Raw genomic sequence first — 22,251 nt, 5'->3', positions numbered from 1 at the left:
GGTTTACGCTAATAGCAGTAAAACTTATTACTGAAAACTAAAATCTCACGAAACACTTTCCGATCGCGAAATAATAATAATAATAAAGACTTTATTTTACGAGGGTAACACATAATAGCATAGCTAATAAACTTGTGGCCCTCACTCAGAAATAATTACAATATAAAAACTAGTATAATACAATATAAAAATAGAAACTAATATAATATAATATAATTACAAGATAAGTAAAGAAACTAAAAAGGAAACTATACACAAAAATGACTTAAAAATTGTTGCTGCGAAAAAATATTAGTCCACATGTTGTGCTTAAAGCACCTTATGCTGTCCGCCATTCGTATGCGTAGTGGTATCTCGTTCCAAATTTTGGTTCCGGTGACGAGAAAAGTGCGCCCACCTTCAGTTTCCCTGTTATATCTGGGGCACAGTACATTAAAGTTTGAATAGCGCGTAGTTCTTGAATGTCTTGAGTTGTTGATCGGAATATGCTCGTTTAAATAGCTAGGTAGTGCACCGTGGATTCGTTTAAACATTATCGACGCTTTGTCAATCTTACACTTCTCGTAAAAAGGAATCCATTTCAGTCTATTAAAGAGTTCTACGGATGGAGCCATCCGCTCTGCGTAAAGGATGACTCTAGCAGCGCGTTTCTGCAGCTTAAAAACTCTATATAACAATTCTTTATCACAATTAGACCAGATGGCGCTGACATAACTCATAACCGGACTAATAATAGAGTTGTAATACTGAATATTATAAAATCTCTTGAGTGAATTAGTCATAGACATGAAAGAAAGGAAACACTCTCTATATCATATTCAACTCACAATTATAACACTAAAATTTAAGTAGAAATTTTCTCATTTTACAATATGCTTCAATACTTGAAAAAATTGATGATACACACAACAGATCTAGAGACAGAAGATAAAAGTATGTAAGGGTTAACAAGGCCAGGGCTCTCCATTAACTAGTGTGAATAACTAATGTGGAACGGATGACTATACAAAACTAGTTTCCACGATAATTGTCTATCCTTGTTCATCTTAGCATTGAAATACATCCCTACACACTCGTTTATACTTTGGCCAATTCTGAGCAGGAATTCGGAAGGAAGATTTTGAACTTCCGGTTATGCTACATTTAATTTGTCCCACAATAATGTATTTTTGTCGGGAATGATGAAAGGAAACCGCTCTTCTGAAGAGAAATATGATGGGGTTACCATGGTTCCTGAGTAGGCTGAATAAAATATTGTAATCTTTTCTACTAGTTATAAAACGAACCATTACAACAAGGCGTGAAAATTTTACGATATTCATACAGTTTTGCTGCATGATGTAAATTTTTGGTGCGATAGTCATGCTGTGAGCGAGGTAAACGAGAGACGCCCCCGCTGAAAATCCAGCCTAAACGAATACTTTCGTGGATGCACCCTCTTAGTTTCAAACAAAGGAGGAGAGAACAAAGGAGGACCGGAGGCTTTAAAGCTTCAATAACAAGATTGACACAGGAAGTTTGTGCAGGTTGTCCATTGTGATATTTGCGTCAATGAAACAAGAGTGTATGAGTAATTCTATCCAGTTATTCTTTATATCTCCATATTCGATGCACAATACTTTTCCTTGAATTTAGGCTTTATGGTGAGAAACTATTTTTTATGGCTATTCCAAAATCTCATTTTACATGCCATAGGAGGTCTCCACCTTTTTTTAGAAGTAACAATAAAATCCGCATAGCTGACCCTGCAAAATGATTAAATTTTCAAATAATAATATTGACAGTTCAAAATTATTTTACACCTCCAAGAGACGAAGTGGATAACATGGGTAACAGTGATAGCAAAGCAAGCTTAAAAACAGCAGAAATCGCCAGAAACTACGACGGATACACAGGGCATGAGTAATTTTTATTGATTTTACGTGTAAAATATTCATATTTCGAAATATTTATCGTTGTAAATCGACCATATTTCGTTCCCCATACTATTCCTTATAACGTGTTCAAATTTTCAACGGTTCCTCCCGTAACTTAACACCGAGTCACACAACGCGTGACGCGTTCATGAATTCAGCGTTGGCTTTTTCTCGAGACGTGAGCTTGGGCTGCCTGTGTTCTCGTTTGTCTCATTTGATAGAGAGGGAAACATTAATGTTTTCATCAAGACAGTATTGCCTTGATTTTCCAATATTTACAATGAAAGACAGTAAATTTCACTTTTTACCCACATTTACTTCCAACCTTTTTAGTTGAACCAGAAACAAAAATGATAGACGTTTAAAACACATGACATCATCCACCCTTGTCAAATGTAATAGCATGATCATTTCAATTGTAATGCCTTCTTATCCCAACGTTACTTTGTTTCTTTGCTACATTAGCGAATACTGAACTACTGCTCGTACTCTAAATATGACAATCAACCACAAAATTCCCTGTACCAGATAACATTAAATATAATCCAAAAATAATGTAAGTCATCTGTCAATTCAGGAGTTTGCTCACAGAGCACTTTGATTTACCTATCAGTTTCCATACCTGTAAGCTAATGGAAAATAAAATCGGTTATAGACGAGAGTTGTGGTCGGTGATTGACTTTAAATCTCAATACATGCTATTCTTAAGTTCAGTTCCCTCACAACAAGTCACAGAGTTTTGTTCTTGGATTTCATCGTCAAGACCTTTCTGTTGCTTTGAGTTTTTAAAAGTTGTGATATCATAAACAATTGACAGGAGACCAACAGTCTGGCTGGAATGGTAAGATAAAAAAATAACTATCAGTATGGGTGGCTTGTGTCGAACTTTCGCTATCTAGAGTCATGCAACTTTTATGATCCATTTTTAGAATCTTTGACAATTCCATTTAGCCAGGCTGGCTAAATGGAATTGTCAATTGAAAACAGGAACTTTAAAGTTAAATGGGGAAGGGCGGAATTGTTATCGCACTAGCGTCCGTCTTAATCATGATGTAGGCTGATAAAACTTAAAATTCAATCGTAAGAGACATATATCACGTTCATCGAATTGTCATGGTTTCTTTAAGGAAGGAAGAGGACAAGGCTGACAATGATTGCAACGAACTTCCGCATTGAACTTCGGTTTTGAACATTTCATTTAGTTATTTAAAGAGCACAAGCTGTGACGCCCCTTCCCTTTAAAACATTTCGCTTTTACGCCAGCCAGTTGGTGCAGCTCGTAAGCCCAATATCATCATAGGCTTAAGGTCTTAATTGTTGTTAAAATTTCATTTCTGGACGTAGGTTAAATTTACATGAGTAAGAAGGCTAATGTTAGGTATTCTCTGCAGATAAGCTAAGCTCGCTGGTTTTTCCTTGTCAAAAACAAATAAACTGGAACTAGAAACCAATTATGGGCTAAACGATAATCGCATTGACTTCATCTCAACCATAAAACGACCGGAAATGACTACCCAAGTTGAAATGTTTTTGTAAGATTGTTTTCGTGACAAAGGATCCTCTTAGTTTTCAGACCTGTGAGAACAAAGGAGGACCGGAGGCCTTAAAGCTTCAATAACAAGATTGACACAGGAAGTTTGTGCAGGTTGTCCATTGTGATATTTACGTCAATAAAACATGAGTGTATGAATAATTCTATCCAGTTGACGTAAATAAAAAAAATATTCTTTATATCTCCATATTCAATGCACAATACTTTTACTTGAATTTATGTTAGATGGTGAGAAATAGTCTAAGTCTAATTTTACATGCTACAGGAAGTCTTGACCTTTTTTTAGAAGCAGTAATGAAATCCGCATAGCTGACCCTGCATAATGATTAAATTTTCAAATAATAATATTGACAGTAACAAAATTAAGTGCATATGCTCAAAGAAAAATTAACAGAGGGTGTTGTTCACAAGCAGTGAGAGGCGCAGGAAGCCAGTAAAACGAGTGAAAGAACTGAAAGGTATTCCACACAAAACTCATCAATTTACACTCCTAACAGCTTTAACAGATAGACAGGGGATGTAACCTAGTAGTTTGTATTTTAGTCCATTTGTGTTTTAGCAATTATAGTGCTGGCATTCACGAACTCGCTTTTTTAATAGTGAACAATAGCCCCAAACAATTTGACGAGAAAGCCTTCACAGACAAGAATATTGGGAATGTATGCAGAAAATTTTGTACTTGGAAATTTATGTCGCTCTCAAGAGCTAAAACATTCCATGTCCAACCAAGGCACAAAACATAAGTTTAATACGAACTTACAGAGAAGTCAAACTCAATCCAAAACCGCATGTACCATGTGGCCAGTTGTGGTCCGCTTAACATTTATCTCTGCGCAGCTGCTTCTCTTCGATAGAAAATGACGTGTTTCCTTCCTTCAAAACCAAAGGAATAGAGAAGCTCTGAGTTTTAGACATGTGAATTAAGAGCACGATACCTCAGGCCATGCCGTGCATGAATCAATAAATGTTATCTTTGAGAATCTCTTGCTAGAAAACAAAAAACTTCTTACGCTCTCCAAGGGGAGATAAAACGCAGCTGAAACCGAAAGGAGGCATTTACCTGGGACCCTAGCGAGCCGTGTATGGGTTACTGACAAGGCTAGGATCAAGTGATTTAATTTTTTTGTGTTTATTTAGCAGTTCACCTGTTTGTTGGATCGTTTGTTGTCCTATTTATTTGTTGTTTTGCGTTCTCCCGGAGAAACAAAAAGAACAAGGGAGCATTGGAGAAACATCATGGCTTTCTTTAGTTTGTCATAGTAAATTTTTAATCCATTATTTAGAAATTTCTGTTCTCGAGGAAGTTATTGAATTGCCCCATCAGGATAAGCATTTTTCGACAGGTGCATCTTTTCATTAACATTTCAATCGTATTTTAACGTATACAGTTCTCACTTTGAATTTGTTCGGTGTTAATAAATATACTTTTTCCGATTCCAGGCAAGTAAAATGAAACAAGGAAGCATAAGTCATCTTTTGCTTATAGGATTTGGCTCACTGCTTCTTTCTTTAAATCTTACACAAGCAAGCTGTGTCTCTATGCAAATGCAGCATCAGTGTAAGTAACTGCTTTTTTTTTTTAACATGATTATAGTAATATTCAGACAGAATTTTGAATATACCTCTAGTGACCAACGACTTCCGATTCTTTCTTGTGGCAGATCCTTACTCCCCATCACTAACGATCGAAACCTCGCAAGCACCAGATGAAGGGATGTTACCGACAGGCTATAATCACTCAATTATTTGCATCAGTAATATTTCCGAAAAATTCTATGGAAACCCATACTATGGTCAGCCATATTGGATGCAGATTTTCTTTAATGATGCCTACGTAAGAAGTTGCGGTGGTAGAAGCAGCGACAGCGAAGACTCAAAAATATGTACGTACCCCATTGTGAATTCCGTAGAGGCTGATTCTGGAAATTATACCTGTGTGGCACGCAACCAGCTGTCGTGCATTATTGGGACATTACCCGTCAAGTTTGAAAGTAAGTCTGCTGTTATTTGTCAATTTTGTCCTTTTAGCCCTTGATTTGCTTTAGTTGTGCACAAGGGGCCGAAAAGTTAAATTAAAACTAGCAAAATGATTTTGAAACTAAGACTTACACAGCGAGTTTTTTTCCCTTTTCACTGCTTAGAGCCGACACTTCCAACCGTAACTTTAAACCCACCTCAGGATTTCAACGTTTCCTATGGAAGTACAGTCAACTTTACATGTGAGGCAAGAGGATCTCCCAAACCTAAAATCACTTGGTATAAAGATGGCAGGCCCCTCTTTGGAAGGAACATCCAGAACGTACAGGGAATTTCGCAACTAACCTTGGAATCCGTTACATCATATGACGGGGGCGAGTACTGGTGTGAGGCAAAGAACTCAGAAGGAGGGAGAACATCCATCAATACGACTATTAAGGGTTAGTTATTTCTAGCTCAGACACCGTTTAATCATCGTGTTTATTTCATTGCTTTCTCAAGCGGTCAGGTGTTGGTTGCATGCTTCATTTACATTTTTCTATCAGCTGAAGTGTTTTCTTGGTATCTTCACTGTAACCCAATGAATATCAACTTTCCTTTCACTGCAGTTCTCTCAATGCCAGTCATACTGGTTCACCCAAGCAACGTCTCCTTAAACCTGGAGGAAACAAATATAAAGGTGATCTTCTTCTGCAAGGTCATTGGTTTCCCTCGTCCTTCTATAACTTGGCTAAAGAACGACTCTTCCTTGACTGGTGGCATGGTGGTTCAGAATGGCAGCAGCTCATTTCTTGTGCTTCAAAGTGTGACAAAAGAGGAAACCTTCGCAAGATATAAATGCATTGCCAAGAACTCTCTCGGAGAAGTGTCATCAAAAGAGGGAGTGCTGGTAGTCCGTGAACAGATTCAACATTCAGGTGCCTGCTTGGGTTGTATTTTATCCTGTTATGTATAAAGATGAACGCTTAACGACTAATATACTGCTGGAATAATTTCGCTGTTATCTTCTTCTGTTATTCCGGTTGCATCAACCCTAACATAGGCTAAGGGTCTTAATTTTTGATACTAGGTATTACAAAGGGACAACGCCCTTTCTATTTCCAGCCAAGAAGCATCAAGGCTATCACAGGAGACCACGTGGTTTTCGTGTGTGCCGTGGAGGGTAGTCCTGTCCCACAAATCGTGTGGTTAAAAGATGGTTCAGCAAATGTGGACGGTAACATTGATTACTACTCAGGAGAGCAAAGTGCCACTTCTGTGCTCAAGATCTACCCCGTGAGTGAGAGCCACGTTGGTCGTTATTCATGCGAAGCAACAAGATTCGCGGGAAATGCAATCTCACAGGAGGCAGTACTCGTCATAACAGGCAAGGATAAAAAGAGGCTGAGTCGTTCAAACTTTTTGTGTACCTGAGGCCATTATAAAATAGGTAATCCTGCATTATAATGACATCGCGCTCTTAACTTTATTATTTTTCATTTTAGATGAAGAATCCTCTCATTCCACATTGTGCATTTCCAAAGCTGTGTGGGTCCCAGTTGCTACAGGAGCTTTTGTACTACTTCTTATTGTCATTTCAATATTTTTGGTTCACGTCAGAAATAAAAATGCCAAATTCAACATCGCGAAAAAGGTAAGATGGTACAAATGTTACTTTCCTGTCGTTGTTGTTTTTTTTTTTGTGAAAAACTTATTGACAGAGACTGATTTATTAGATATACACTATAGTGCAGTCTAAAACGGTGATATCTGTTTATATTGGTCTTCCAGATGAGAGAAGATAACTAATTCCCACATCTTCACACCCAAGACGATATGATAAGTCAACAAATAGGGAACAGCAAAGCCCCGCGATATCAGATGACAAACTTGGCATTTACAAATCTGTGAAATTTTATCCTTTGCACTGTCACATAGTTTGTATCTAACAAAAGTGGAATTGAAGTACTTCGACTCGCCTCCACGATGCCTTCATGTTTTTTTTTTTTTTTTTTACTTATTTAGCAGACAATTGTTCAGGTAAAGGGACAATGCCTATAACATGTAGAAAACTTCTAGGCAGCTCAGAATCATCAAAATGGACTGTCCTTCAAAAATTGCTTATGGTGAAATTTTCCCAATTTAGGAAATTCACGATCACACGAGGCCGGAGAAAACATCATTAAGAAAATTATTTTCTACTAAGAGTAGATTGATGTGTTTACCAGTTTAACGTCTCTAAAGACGCCAAACATTCCATTCAGCTTTAATTGGGATGCGGCCAAGAGTTCTTAATGAATAATAGGTCATCGGCATCCCTTTCTTAGACTGCCCTAAAAATAGGCGATTTCAGGTTTTTATTTAGCATGGAGCTTTCAGGAAATGTAAAGAGGTTTTAAGAACAGGTGTTGAGCTATTGTTTTGTTCATTAAATCCTTTGTTTCGCCACCTCCACCTTACAGTCTGCATTGTGGTTTTCTACAGGCCCCTAATTTCTCTACCTGTACATACATTGTAACAAACAAATGTCTTCGCCACCTTATTAGTTGTTCGCTGTATGATATTATACCCTTTTTTATTACTCGATCGTTTAGCTGTTTTTGTTTTGCCTTTATCCATGTTCTTTCCGCATGTTTTGCATGATGCCCTATTTTGTATCAATCAACTTCCTCACCTGTAAGCAAATGGTAAATAAAATCGGTTATGGAAGAGAGTTGTAGTTGGTGATTGACTTTAAATCTCAATGCATGTTATACTTAGGTTCAATTCCCTTATAACAAGTCACAGAGTTTTGTTCTTGGATTTTATTATCAAGAACTTTCTGATGCTTTGAGTTTTTAAAAGTTGTGATATCCTAAACAATTAACAGGAGACCAACAGTCTGGCTGGAATGGTAAGATAAAAAGATAACTATCAGTAAGGGTGGCTTGTGATGAACTTTCGCTATCTAGAGTCGTGCAACTTTTGTGATCCATTTTTAGCATCTTTGATGTATCCCAGTGGGTTACACAGCCAGGCTGGCTAAATGGAATGGTCCATTGAAAACAGGAACTTAAAAGTTAAACGGGGAAGGGGGGAATTGTAATCGCACTAGCGTCTGTCTTAATTATGATGTAGGCTGTTAAAAATTTGAAATCCAATTTCACGTTCATCGAATTGTCATGGTTTCTTTAAGGGATAAAGAGGACAAGGCTGCCGATGATTGCAACGAACTTCCGCATTGAACTTCGGCTTTGAACATTTTATTGAGTTATTTTGAAGAGCACAAGCTGTGGTGCTCTTCCCTTTAAAACATTTCGCTTTCACGCCAGCCAGTTATATCAGCCCGTAATGGACTCGTAATAAAGCTTGTAAGCCCAATATGAAGTGGTCATTGTTGTTAAAAATTTCATTTATGGACGTAGTTTAAATTTGCAATGAGCAAGAAGGCTAATGTTAGAGATTCTCTGCAGAAAAGCCACGCTCGCTGGTATATATATTTCCTCAGTGCTGAAGTTTGTTATGTCTATCACATATCATCGTTTTCCGCAATCCCAGTCTTTACGTAACGAAACCGGATGTATATAAGCACATGTTTTAAAAGTTAGTTTTTTTCTATTTTTAAATGAAATTATCGGGGTTGGTCTCTTATTCAATTCCAGTTTAATTGGTTTATTCCAGTTCATTTAGCCCGGCTCGCTACAGGTAACTCTAGACTAAACATCACGCAAACCAGTTAGATAATTGGTGGCTGTGTCAGTGGATTGACAGCATCAGTTCATCTAGGTAGCCATTTGCGTCATAAGAAAGATGAAACTCGCGTCAGAAAAATATATATACTGCTTGGTCAATGGAAGAAGAGTGCAAGGTAGGACGTTTCACAACTTCATCGTTTTTTCCACCTTATTGAAGTTTGTTTACAGAAATTTTGACTTCCGCTGTCGCACCCAAAGGTATGAAAGGCATAGATTTCATGACAGTAATTTGCTGTAGATTTCCCGATTACCCTTTTCTATTACTTTAAACCGATTTTTTTTAGATCATGCATTCGAGATTATTAGGTATTTAGAGAAGGGTTTATGAAACATATGCATATCATCTCACCGACGCATCAGCAATCATCGTGGGATGACGTTCAACAAATACATAACCCTGTGTTTTCCGACACGCTGCAACGGGTGATATACCACTTAGTCTATATAATATCGTGAATTTTTCATTGCCTGGAATATTACTTACAATTGTGAATTATATGTATTGCTCCCATGAAAAGCAAAGTGTTGTTTTGATCAATTTCATCGTAAAATTAAATGGATGAGTTAACCAAGGATAATGGCCGACATGCAACTGAACCGGAACTCGTGGGCACGTAGTGAAGCGTGACGCACGTGAACCACTTTCAAAACTTGCACGTCATGTATATTTATAAAAGGTGAGAGTAAGCCGCTAACTCCAATTCTGGAAAGCATAGACGGAACGACTTTTTTTTCTCTAATGGAATGAGATAATTCCAATGATATTTCAAGAATGGTAAATTTCGGTTGGTAAAAAGCCTCACATGTTTACCTCTGCGGTAGTGAAAATCTTCGAGGAAATAAAGAGCAATAATAAGGACAAATATTAGAAAAAATAAAATTTAGTTATTACGGTGTAATATTCCCTTGGACGCTTCGGTACCTCTCCAAGGGCAATATAGTTGCGAGGACCTTTGCGACAATTATGCATTGAATTTGCTTTATATGCTTACTTTGTTTAAGTCGAGAGTGTTGGATAAAAGGTTTGCTGAAAAACAAATAACAGCAACGAGTAGCACAACTACAAGATGATTTGCATGTGTAGTCACGGTGGTTGCAGTGATGCATGGTATTTTGTCTTTGGAAATCTCCAAAGTGATGGGTATATTTTCGCAATTTTTCCAATGTCTAAAAGCACCTTCAAAACTTAAAGGTAATACATAATTTTCTTTATGATCCTTTTTTATTTATTTTTTTCAATTTTTGATGTCTTAATAGGGGCCCCAATAAACTAAAATTATTGGATCCTAGAATCTATTAAACTTGAGACTTGACCGAATCTCAAGGATTCGTAACATTCTACCCAGTAAACTTAATTTTGATCTAAGGGCAAATAATTCAATATATCTATGGAAATATACATCAGTTTAGAATGTCAGCTTATTTTCAAATCCGGCAGCACATTTCTTTTAGAATTTGCCAAAATTAATAACCCACCATTCTCTTTAAGATAACAACGTTATTGTTTTACTTTTCGCTCATTTTAGATTTAAATTAGGTCCTCCAAAATGTTTGTCGCATGTCTTTCGAAACTTTTAATCGTTAATCTGACTCATTGATCATAGAAAAGACAAAATCACAGATTCTGAAAGTGTAAGTTGACCACAAAGGTAGCCTTAGCAGTTATGCGCAAGATACCTTGCCAAAATTGTCACTTCAAAACAAACGGACACACCAAAAAGTTTGATGTGGCTGGCGGGAAAAAAAACTGTCCTGCCCGCGATCAAGAGAATATAAACGCTTTGTATTCTCTTGCTACAGCATTAAGACGCAGATACTTGTGGAAATCTGACGAAAGCATATCAAAGACAACAAAGCTTTAAGATGCCAATGAGCCAAAAGGTAAGTCAAATCGTAGTCATTGCGATGCGGTCAACTGCAGTGGATTAGCAATGAGTGAAGGCTATCGTGGGGACTACATTGATTCGATTCGCTCCTTTTGGTTTACTTTTGCATATTAAACTGACCGCCTTTGCCTTAGCGACGTAAGAAGCTCAGCTTTTAATCTACATGAAACATTAAATTGATGGACCCTATAAGAATTTGTATCTTTCTTACTGTCCTCACTCTCTTTCTCAATCTCTCTCAAACCTGGTTAGATTCCCTCGGTTTTTTTGCAAGAATCTTATCAGTAAGGACTGAGTTCTCCTCTAACCCCCTTACATCAACAACCTTTTGGTGTGACAGGTCAAGATAGAGAAGTATTTCATTTGCTTTTTAGCGAAATGATCTTGACAGGTGTACCCAGGATTTCGCGCCTCAGATACAATTATCAACCTTAAGAATTTATTACTTCGGGGCTTTTCACAAAAAAAATTAGACTGATACTTGACAGCTCATTTCCTATCCACTACTTTTTGCCTCAGTGATGAGTCTGAAATGCGATATGAGTTTCTAAATATAAGTTATGGGTTAAAAATTCACTTCGCTTTTTATAGAGGCGAGGTATCTCGGTTGCAAAGAAGCAAGATATAGAAAATATGCTTAGTAATACCCCAACTTGTACACTACTTTTAACTTGTCGTCGACCACAATCGGTACAACTTTCGTGCTTATGTCTTTAAACAACTAAATACAGAATGAATTGTATGTCATATCCATAGTTTGTGATTTTCAGGATTTGACTAAAATCGGCTGTAAAATGCCATTGGTTATCTGTGTAGTTTTATTCTTACTTGAGAAACGACTTGGGGCTTTGGGAAACAGATGTTCATCAGCTGAAGAAGCGACTAAACGTAAGTTCCTACAGTTTAAAACATACGTCAATTTTTTCAACAGTTCTGAGCTTACTTCAAATATCTTTGAATTCTCCTCGTTTTGATAAAATACAGCTATTACTTGGAAGAGACATGATTTGAAATTTTAATGATTGATGTCTAGGTCAGTACTTTGCCTGGCTAAAACGGTAATAGAAAGAAATCAAAGAAATCTTAGTCCCAGTAATTGCTGACTTTATGGCTGGACATTTACAAAACTGCAGATCATATCAATCTTATTCCATGTTCTTTTATTTCTGATAAGTTTGTCTTGGCATGGAATCTTGACATTCTTGTTTTACCTACTTTTATTTTAGCATTCTCAATGGTGCCGACCGTGGACATGAACAACTTGGAATTCCCGAATGAGCATGTTCTTCCAACTGGCTATAATATAACAGTCGTTTGTACAAGCAATCATCCACCTTTCTCGAATCATAAATATTACTTACCCTACTGGATACAGTATTTTTTCAACGATGACTACAAGAGAGAATTTAGTTGTGGTGGTGGCAATAGTGACTCACATTACGAACGTTCAAAAGTGTGCAAATACTTTATTCAAAACGCCACCGAGGAGAACTCTGGGAATTATACCTGCATTTCAACCAGTCACGCTGGATGCACAATGGGAACGATGGCGTTGATGTTTAAAAGTAATATTTTGTATTATTTGTTTCTAGTTATACAATATAGCAAATGAAGTAGCTCACATTTAGTTTGGTATCTACATGACATTTCATTTCGGGTAAGACTTACATTATATAATTTTTCGTGAAAAGACCACGAAGATGCATCAATTTGAATTGACGGGTAAACAACAATTTCATATCATATTGGTCATAAAGGAAAGTGTGTAATTCGACGTGTTTTCTCTAATTTTAAATTTCGTTTTTCTTGTTTAATCGTAGAGCCATCACCTCCGCTTTTTACTCATCACCAGCCTCGTGAAGTCGACTTTCTAAAATCTAGTAAAGCCAAACTCAGCTGTAATGCATCAGGTGTTCCCCGTCCCTCCATCACCTGGCTCAAAGACGGTAATAGCCTTTCAAGTACTTCTGTGATGGGGTCACAAAGTTATTCGATATTGAATTTTGAATCTGTACACCCTCACGACCAAGGACAGTATTGGTGCGAGGCAAACAGCACAGAGGGGCAGAGCAGATCAGCTCCTGTAAATCTAAGAGGTGTTGAAACATTTCAATTTTTTGAAAGAGCATAATAATGTTCAAATGATGAGATGTGTTTAAAGGTGATGATCATATCCCGTATGCAGGAAACTCACCACACGTGCACGTATGTACATAATTTTGCGTTTTTCGACTTTCTTCATATATTCATAAAATTGACAATTACAATATTCCATCTACCACATCGAGTCCCTGATGGATTCCATGGACCGCCGAATGCTTGAAAACAATTTTTTTTCCTGTTGATTACGGCGGTTGTTAAAAACCATTATAGAATGATAATGCTTCTGAAAGACCACATGCAACAGTTGCTGGAGAGTGTTCATGTTTCAATCTCGAGCTTTAGGGACTGGTCATAAGCCATTGCCTAAAGGGGAGGGGGTGGGGATGGGGTTGAGGGGTCGGAAAATTTTAGTTGTGTTACAATGAAATTTACTCTATTCCCCCATAAGGCTCCGTTTCACAAATTGACCATAATTTTTCCATTTTCCTTTTTTTTTTGTCTATAACCTCAATGATCAAAGAAATGACGTCGATAATGCACAAAATTAAAGTGAAACTACGAGGAACAGCCGAGTGGCTTCACTGCAACCTTTGAACATTTCTATGATCGATAAGGATATCGACGATGAAAAATGGTGGTCGATTTACTTCTTTACAATAACGATGAATTTCCATGCAAGTTGAATTTTTTTTTTGTAAAATTACGTGCACAGGACATGATCGATCGTGGCTTTGTTGTTTGTTTTCATTTGTGTTATTGAATGACTTCTACAGTGAAACACCAGTAAGAGATGGATGGCAATAGACACTGTTACCCTGTATCGTTTTTTATTGCCCACTCAGTTTTGATTTTAGTGCCGTTTGATTCGGCATCGGCAAGTATTTGTACACTGAAAACCGGATTTCTATTTCTGAAGATTTACCTCCACTTTTTCTTCTATCTCGACAAGTTGTTCTTCTGAAAATTTCTCTAAGTATACCGATCTGGAAATTTTTGAAGTGTGTTTCTGTCTATATCTCAAAACTTTGCAATTGTTTTTGGCGATAAATACCTTATCCGACATGGCGAGGATTACCGACCGTTGCGTTACATGATACGTCATTATTATCGTCTATAACTTTATTAATAGCAGTTCTCGACCAATAGCGCACAAGAATTTCCACAGTTATGGTAAAAATATTCTTATGTTCCCCCTCCTCCTCATTGGCAGGTGGCCTTAAGTGAATTCTTTATAGTCACCCCTCTCAAACTCTGTTGGTGGCAACTGATCCCCCTTCGTGTCAACTAAAATAATGTGATCCTCGGGTGTCTGGACTATTCAGTACAATGTTTGTGTAACCGTTGTTGTTACTTTTAGTGGTGTGGAAGCCAGTGTTCTCCATTCATCCCCAAGACACAACTGTGTATGTTGACGATGATGCCACCACTGTGACTGTTAATCTCTCGTGTGCAGCAAATGGCTCCCCACTTCCAGTGATCAGTTGGTTAAAAAACAACTCCAAAGTTGAAGATGCAGTGATTCGAAGTCAAAACATCTCCATCCTCACTGTTGTAATCAACGAGGGGAGAGAAAAGCACTTAAGATATCGTTGCGTTGCTAAAAACTCGTTGGGAAACATATCTTCCCAGGAAGCCACACTGATGATCGCAAAACGCGATGAGGAACGTTCACCTATGAAGGGTAAGCTTACAGCTCTGATTCACAAATAAGATATCGGACCATAGCGGAAAGTTACCGAAAAGATAAAATTTCCTCTGTTTTAGTTACAAAGAATGTTTTCCAAAACTTCTTCGAAGCCTTAGGTTGGAAGATCGGCTAGAATTAAGTTTAAAAATCTTTTTTTGCAAAAGCAATGATGCAAATTAAGAAACATGATTATGTCAAAATCAATGCGATCCAAAGCCTGGAGTTTGGATTTTATTTCTTGGCAGGAGACATCCTTGTTTTCAGTTTTTTCATCCAAGGGCTACTTCAGTGCCTTTGGGCATTTTTTTTTTTTTTTCGAAAGGAAATTCACCACCCTTTTAATTAACCGTGTGCTCTACTGGTGCTTTATCTCTAGCAGAGTATTTTTTATACAATTGAATATTTTTGCTAAATCTCGCAATTTCAGCTGATAACGGAACGATCACCAACGAAAATGGGTCTGAAATCATTTTTTCCACCGTGATAACTGGGACTTCAATTCTTATTATCATCTTTATTCTATCTGTTATCAAGTGGAGAATGGAAAAGAGATCAGTCTACCTACTAGACCAGGAGGTAGGTGCTTAAATCGCTTAATCATCGCCTTTTCCCATTTTCCCAATAATTATCCCGAAACTGTACAGGTTTTTCCTCACTAACTAAGAGCTGGTCCTGCCATTGATTCGCAAATTTTCAATGAAATTCAAAACTGAGTTGACTAATCTGGACTTGTTCAGCTTTATTTTCTCGCATTAAGTTTGCATACATTTATTTTGATCTCTAATAGCCTTCTTTTGATTTACCTTTGTTGTGAACTTTGTTATTAATTTAGTTTCGGTTTTAATGAGGTCAACAGATATGGGCACGATAAAAAAATCCGCCCTTTGGGGTACACATTAAAGGTTTTTTAAAAGCATACTGACGTGATATAATCTTTTTCTTTTGTCAAATCAGATTTTTAGAAGGACTCAAGAGGCTTTTGCGATTAAAATCACAAACACAAACGATACGATAAATCAGTTACGAAACAGCCAGTCTGCATTAAACGATGATGGTCAACACACAGATCCATCTACTACTGGCGAAAACGAAGTTGTTGAAAACGAAATTTATTTACAATTGATGGCAGTTGACAGAAACTGGGAGATTCCCAGAGATAGACTGACTATTTCAGAGGAGAAACTTGGCAAAGGAGAGTTTGGAGAGGTTAAGAAAGGAGTTTACCTAAGAACTGATGGAAATGAACTTCCAGTGGCGGTGAAAATTCTGAAAGGTTGAAAAATCAATACATATTTTTGAGATTAAATGATCAAAGATATATCCTTCAGAGGGTGTTGACGGAAGATAAATCTCACCCGTCCTTGAATTTCCAGACTAGGATTCATATCATCGTTAAGCACGATAGCCTCTACAAGTAATAATTATAATTTAATAATTTATAAACTTACAAAGCGCATGCTATATGAAACTAAAGTAATTTACATTACAGGTCGGAAAATGAATCGCAGCAGATATGTTGACAACAATCAACCTTAAATTGTCAGGCTAGTGATGGCAAAGGACAGGATATCAAACTGGACAGCGAATGACAGAATTGAAACCTTAAAAAAATTGGGGAAATTTTCAAGATTTGTGATTTGCGGCGTGCCAACTTAAACTTACCGTCTAAACCCTGAGTGATAACATCGTCATACATACCTTTTGGTGATAAAAAACTCCTAGAGCAGAAGGGAACCAAGTATTTTTCTGAGGACCCTTCTGTAAACCACTTCATGACGTTGGCATCCTCATTAAAGATTACTATTGTTTTATTATATCATAAAGTTAGTTTTCATACGACGTCTTCTTTGACAGATAACAAAGACAGACAGCAGCGAATGGCGCTAATCAAAGAACTGGAGACACTTATCCAAGTTGGTCGCCATCCGAATATTGTCAGTTTGGTCGGAGCTTGCACCTTTGAAGGTAAGGGAACGGTGATTCAAAAGGTTACGGCGAACGTTGGAGGGCAAGTTGTGTCAATAAAAATTTGTGTAGCGGAGATGGAAATAAGATTTCAGAAAAAACAATCGTACTGTGGGTGCAGAGCCTTCGTCTTATTTCGATGATTTAGGGAAAGTCTTCACCTTCAGCCCAGAGGTTTTAAAAAACTATGCAGTAAGATGAATTTCGATAAACCGATTTCAAATTCACTGAATCCAAATTAAACTTAATTAATTCGTTTTTGATTCACTGGCACGCATACCTTTAAATGTTAAATATTTCCAAGAAACTAGTTTTTCCATGGTAAGCATGTATGTAAAAAATGATGTATCGATTTATTGATTGATTTGTGTCCATTGGTAAAGAGATTATTTTGGGCCGTCAGAACAAATCCAAAGAGGTTTTATATCTCGAGTCAGCAGTGCAGTGTGATGTTTCAGAAGCACTTTAAGTTTTCAACGTTTCTTTTTTTCACCTCTAGAGCCTCTTTGCATCGTCACTGAATTTGTCTGTGGCGGAAGTCTTGATAAACTGCTTCGAAGTAGTCGCGTCCAAAATCACCAAGTTGATCCAACTTATGTTAACATATGGTCAAGACTGACAGAGAGAGAATTATTGAGGATTGCTTCAGACGTCGCTAGTGGCATGAGCCACTTGGAAAGTAAACAGGTCTGTTCATGGATTCATGAGTGAGGTGCATGTTTTTGCTAGATATACTTTGGTAACATTTTTGTTACGTACTGTCCGTAAATGCAAACTGAATAGTTGCGGATTAAAAGCGGCGAAATGCAGATGGTACGCACGTAGAGTAGTGCGAAGCAAAAAAAGTCTCAAGAGAAATGCGAGCGAAAGGGAAACGAAATTAATAAAAGGTATAAACGGAACATTACAAGCGAAAAAAATGAAAAAAAAGTAATACTAAATCCAACTTAGTTAACAGAAATAACAGAAAAAAATGAATGGTTTAGCACAATTGATAACAATTGAGGAGACACGATTCCTGTTGATGATTATAGAGAAAATGACACTTACATAGGTGTGCATACCATGACTAGAACAGCAGTACTTAATTTCCTTTATCTGTGGTTCAGTGCATTCATCGCGACTTGGCGTGCAGAAATGTTCTTGTTGGAAAAGGGTTGGTAGCCAAGGTGGCTGATTTTGGAATGGCACGTGACGTATCCACAGATGGGCAGTACATCAAGACAACAGAGGTATATATTTTACTTATTGCTCAGAACGATCTTAATGACTGGAATTCCGACAGCTGAGTGGAACTCTACACAATTTTTTATCTCACGCATTAACTCACTTTGGGTGGAAAGCTGGTTTGCCAGCATAACTCACAATCCTTAACAAAATATCTATTGGTTCCCACCTTTTAACAACACTCATAACACGACCGACGAACCTCACAGAAAGACTTCACCACATTGATGAATCTTCTCTGAACAGTCAAACGAAGGAAAGTCAAGTGGTTACAGTATTACAACCTTAAATATTACCTTTACGGCGAAACTGAGCTGGGATCAGACTGAGCTGGGACTCTGTTCTCACAAATCAGACTCGCGACAATAAGATTATAATAAACTTTTTATTTGACTCTGTAGCTGAGTTTTACCGGGGGTTGCCAAACCGCTAGTTTGTGCTCGTGACAACACTCCTCGCGATCAATAAAATTGTATGTAATTAACAATTTCTTGTAAGAACTAAGCATTCGAAATTAAGAGATCCTCGCAGCTAAGAACACTACTAAAACGAGTAGTGGAAAATAGGACCTGAAAAAAAATTCAGACCCGTACGGGATTTGAACCCATGACCTCTGCGATATCGGTGCAGCGCTCTACCAACTGAGCTAAAAAGCCAATGTGTTTGGTCCAAATAAACCATCCAGGCGATAAATAATGATTTTAGACACGAGGATCTCTTAATTTCGTTTCTTAATTTAGTTTCTTCACAGTACGGGCCTGAATTTTTTCAGGTCCTCTTTTCAACTACTCGTTTCAGTAGTATTCTTAGCTGCGAGGATCTCTTAATTTCGTTTCTACACTGCAGTGCAAATATATGAATTTCATATATCTATAATCATCAACTAAGCATTCGTTGACTAATATCCGAAACTTTATCATAGGGACGAGTTCCATGGCTTTGGATGTCTATGGAAGCATTAAGGGGAACTTGTACAATAAAGGGAGACGTGTAAGTTATCGATATTCCCAGGCTGAAATTGGATTACTATATAGAGACTTCACAATTTCCAAGCCTTATTTTTATACTACACTCCTCTATAGGTGGTCATTTGGAGTAACCCTGTGGGAGATTGTTACTCTTGGTAAGTAAAAACCCTATTGATAAAATTATGTTTAAAACTGAATGATTGAGATCTTGACCTGGAAGAAAAAAAAGCTAAACACACCCATTCCTCCCACAATCCCAATTTTCTAAACTGGTGTAGCTTGCGAGCAGGCCGTCATCATTTGCGCCGCAGAGCGCGCCTTTCTCCGCCCGCGAGAAGACTTGAGTCAGGGAGAGGTTTACCGGGCATGGCATCAGTGCTAGACACTTTGAAGACCTCTCGCAGACTTGCGTTTCTCAAGGTCTTTAACTTTCCTGACGGCATGGAAACGCTCGTGCTTAAGTGTTGATAATGAAGGTTTGCGTTCAGGCTAAAATAGGTAAGGAATTGGGACCCTAATTTAATGCCATCGATCAATGATGCGAGTGGCAGAGAAAATCGAAATAGAATTATCAAGATACGCTGATAAAATTTTCTAGCATCCAAGTTGCATCAAAAAGGATTGCCTAGTAGATTTACTAAAGGTTGACCATGACGTTTCAAGGCACAAGAGGATCTTCTTCTGATTTTAGCAAATGTTTTCATTGCACATAAATCCTTAGTTGAAGGGTTCTAACTAACACTGATAGACCTTTGTCATCTTATGAGATGGAGGGTATCACCACCGAACTGCATTTGATCCTTCTGTTTCTAGGGGAACTACCGTACACGGGTATCAAAGGCATTTTAGAGCTTTACGAATTACTGGAGGGTGGAGCAAGATTGCCAAAACCACTGCATTGTTCGGATGAGCTGTAAGTCCAAGACATTAAGCCTCGAAGTATATTTGTCAGACGATATCAGTTACTTCTCTCATTCTGCATCTTGTCTTGACGTGATAGGTCATCATGTGCTTTTATTTCAAAGGTTTTCTTTTCACCAATCACCTTTTTTTTCCCTTCAGGTGACTAATCCACGCACAAATTTTATCCTGCATTACTCCTCAGTGTCTTTATCATTCATTTGTGGAAATGAAGATAAAAATCCTTATTTTTGATTATTTTAATGAAGACCATATATATCAAGGTGATGATAAACAATGCTGAAAAATTTGACTGTCGGCAAATGCTTTATTTCAGTCTTTCCATGCAACCACACGATCAGGCGTACTCTACTGAAAACTGCTGTTGCAACTGTAGATTATAAAAGCAAGGTTTTATTTTTTGGGGTCTAAGTTTGGTGCAACAAAAATAAAGAACCGTTTGAGCTTTAAGCCATTAGGTTGATAGTATTTTCTGCGTTACGTTTTAGTTATAACATTATGTTAGGCTGTTGGCAGAGGAACCCTGACGAGCGTCCATCATTTGAACAGCTTTGTCAGATGCTGGAGGAACTTTTACAGCACGAGACTGTGAGTGGGCCCGTAAAGCTTAGTTGATATTGATGTTCTTCTTCTCGTTTTCTGAATTTCATCGCTATTTTGTTTCCATTTCGAATAATAAGAGAGGAAACATACAATAATGAGCAAAATTTTTCTGAGGTTCCTCGAAGGAATGGAGCAAACTAAGAAGGTAGAGAGTTGCTTCTAAATTTTTGGTTAACCTACTGTCGACTTCCCATTTTTGGCAACAGTTAAGCTACAGAATGTGTTTTAACATTCAATTTGGGCAGTAGGAGTTTCCTTTGATATCATGGGAAAGGCATTATCCCCTCATTCCAGGCCTTGTTTATCGAGGATGAGGAAAAAACAAGTCTGATCAGTCGGAAGAATTTTTAAATCATGCATTTCAGAAAGTCTGTGTCATCTTTACTTTTCCAGAGAACATACATTAATGTCACTTACTTCGAAGAGCAAAACAAAAAGGAAGCTATTTGGGTATGAGTTAACTTTACGTTCAACACAAGTGGAAGACGTTGCCATGAAAGTGCAAAATCGAAGATCGAAGATTTTGTCACCTATTAAACGTGGATAGACTTCAGGCGTAAGCCACCTGTTTACCCTGCCATTATGGGGAGAAATAACAAGTTCATTACTTCAGGAATGGATGCGCTGGAGGATGGTGTAGAATACTGGCATTCAATGACAGTTTGGCTATTCGAGTAAACGCTTATATAATAACTTTTCCTTGTGATTTTTTGGTTTAATTCAAATCTACTGAGCTTCCACTCTAAGTTGGTTATAGCTATGCATGTACTTTAAAATGTAGATGTGAGTCAATTTTTTAATTTTTAGAATAGTCAACCAGCACAATTTAACATAGCCTCTGGGCTCCGAATAGATTACATCTGTTTTGTACATTAAAGTACTGTCCCTTAGCGATGATAAACTCATAATTACAACGGTGTATCCTTGTTTTAATTTTAGTTGCTGGTTTATTATTTTTTTCTTAATACATTGTTTTTATACGGGAATCACAAGTGTGACTTATTCACTTCTTATTAATTTACACAGATTATCTTCAAAAAGATGATCCTAGCTCAATCATTGCATAGAAAAAAACATATAGATGCATAGGTGATTTAAAATAATGCCTCCTTTTTACGTTATTATTTTTCATAATATTTTGCTATTTAAGTCTTTGACGCTTCGCTTTCCTAGGAACATTTTTTTCTCGATCAGTTGCAAGTCTAGCCGAAGCCACAGAATTGTTGTATCTCGTTCAGAAATCTGAAAGAGTTTATAAACTTTGTATTTACCGTAGGAATTCAAAGAGGGGTAAGAACTCATAAATCTTGCTCTTTACACGTTGACGTCGCTGATCCTGACGATATGCGAGACTTGCGAGGAACTCAGAGCATCCAATTAGTGAAGTCGCTAGCCTCGAATCTTAAGGGGGGCTGAGACTTTTAATCGACTCCTTGATCGTGGCACGAATTTTACATTTTCACTATTTCAGGACCGAGATAAGATTCGCCACCATGTTATCTTAATCACCACTCAGGACTCTTTCGATATTGCTCGACGATCACAGATCATCGCGGTGTATGCCAGGAGCCACATAAGACAAAATGACTCATAATACTGATATGCGTTCTATCTCGCCAAGCGTTCACTACGGCGCAAAGTATTGCAATATCATTTAACTGGTCTTCGGAACTTGGGGAAGATTATTCCCGTAGATTAAACTAGATACATTCAACGACTTTCATTTTTCGTTT

General features: G+C 37.5%; 2 protein-coding genes across 5 annotated transcripts; both read left to right on the top strand.

The window, feature by feature from the left end:
- The first annotated feature begins 3,578 nt into the window (after nucleotides 1-3,578).
- Nucleotides 3,579-8,137, top strand: LOC149038360 (myosin light chain kinase, smooth muscle-like). Of its 3 annotated transcripts, XM_089184690.1 has the most exons (9): nucleotides 3,679-3,926; nucleotides 4,069-4,127; nucleotides 4,909-5,026; nucleotides 5,130-5,459; nucleotides 5,610-5,885; nucleotides 6,054-6,362; nucleotides 6,515-6,811; nucleotides 6,930-7,078; nucleotides 7,216-8,137. In XM_089184690.1, exons 3-9 carry the CDS (start codon nucleotides 4,918-4,920, stop codon nucleotides 7,231-7,233), a joined length of 1,488 nt encoding a protein of 495 aa, XP_089040816.1. In that variant the 5' UTR covers nucleotides 3,679-3,926; nucleotides 4,069-4,127; nucleotides 4,909-4,917; the 3' UTR covers nucleotides 7,234-8,137. The 3 variants fall into 3 exon arrangements, with proteins under 3 accessions (XP_089040814.1, XP_089040815.1, XP_089040816.1); XM_089184688.1 differs by lacking the exons at nucleotides 3,679-3,926; nucleotides 4,069-4,127 and adding an exon at nucleotides 3,579-3,599; XM_089184689.1 differs by lacking the exon at nucleotides 4,069-4,127 and having other exon boundaries at nucleotides 3,620-3,926.
- Nucleotides 8,138-9,077: 940 nt separating this feature from the next.
- LOC149038359 (fibroblast growth factor receptor 4-like) lies at nucleotides 9,078-22,233 on the top strand. Of its 2 annotated transcripts, none has more exons than XM_089184682.1 (16): nucleotides 9,078-9,271; nucleotides 10,959-11,039; nucleotides 11,815-11,932; nucleotides 12,271-12,609; nucleotides 12,865-13,140; nucleotides 14,505-14,828; nucleotides 15,262-15,410; nucleotides 15,789-16,107; nucleotides 16,689-16,799; nucleotides 17,299-17,486; nucleotides 17,909-18,031; nucleotides 18,949-19,016; nucleotides 19,109-19,149; nucleotides 19,808-19,907; nucleotides 20,404-20,503; nucleotides 20,912-22,233. In XM_089184682.1, exons 2-16 carry the CDS (start codon nucleotides 11,022-11,024, stop codon nucleotides 20,972-20,974), a joined length of 2,337 nt encoding a protein of 778 aa, XP_089040808.1. In that variant the 5' UTR covers nucleotides 9,078-9,271; nucleotides 10,959-11,021; the 3' UTR covers nucleotides 20,975-22,233. The 2 variants fall into 2 exon arrangements, 1 of the variants encoding a protein (XP_089040808.1); XR_016180371.1 differs by having other exon boundaries at nucleotides 9,111-9,271; nucleotides 20,421-20,503; nucleotides 20,912-21,053.
- The last annotated feature ends 18 nt before the right edge of the window (nucleotides 22,234-22,251 follow it).

The sequence above is a fragment of the Pocillopora damicornis genome, chromosome 10 (assembly GCF_964200805.1).
Source record: "Pocillopora damicornis chromosome 10, jaPocDami1.2, whole genome shotgun sequence".
Lineage (NCBI taxonomy): Eukaryota > Metazoa > Cnidaria > Anthozoa > Scleractinia > Pocilloporidae > Pocillopora > Pocillopora damicornis.
The sequence above is the reverse complement of the archived record's forward strand: the minus strand, read 5'-3'. Positions and strand labels throughout refer to the sequence as shown.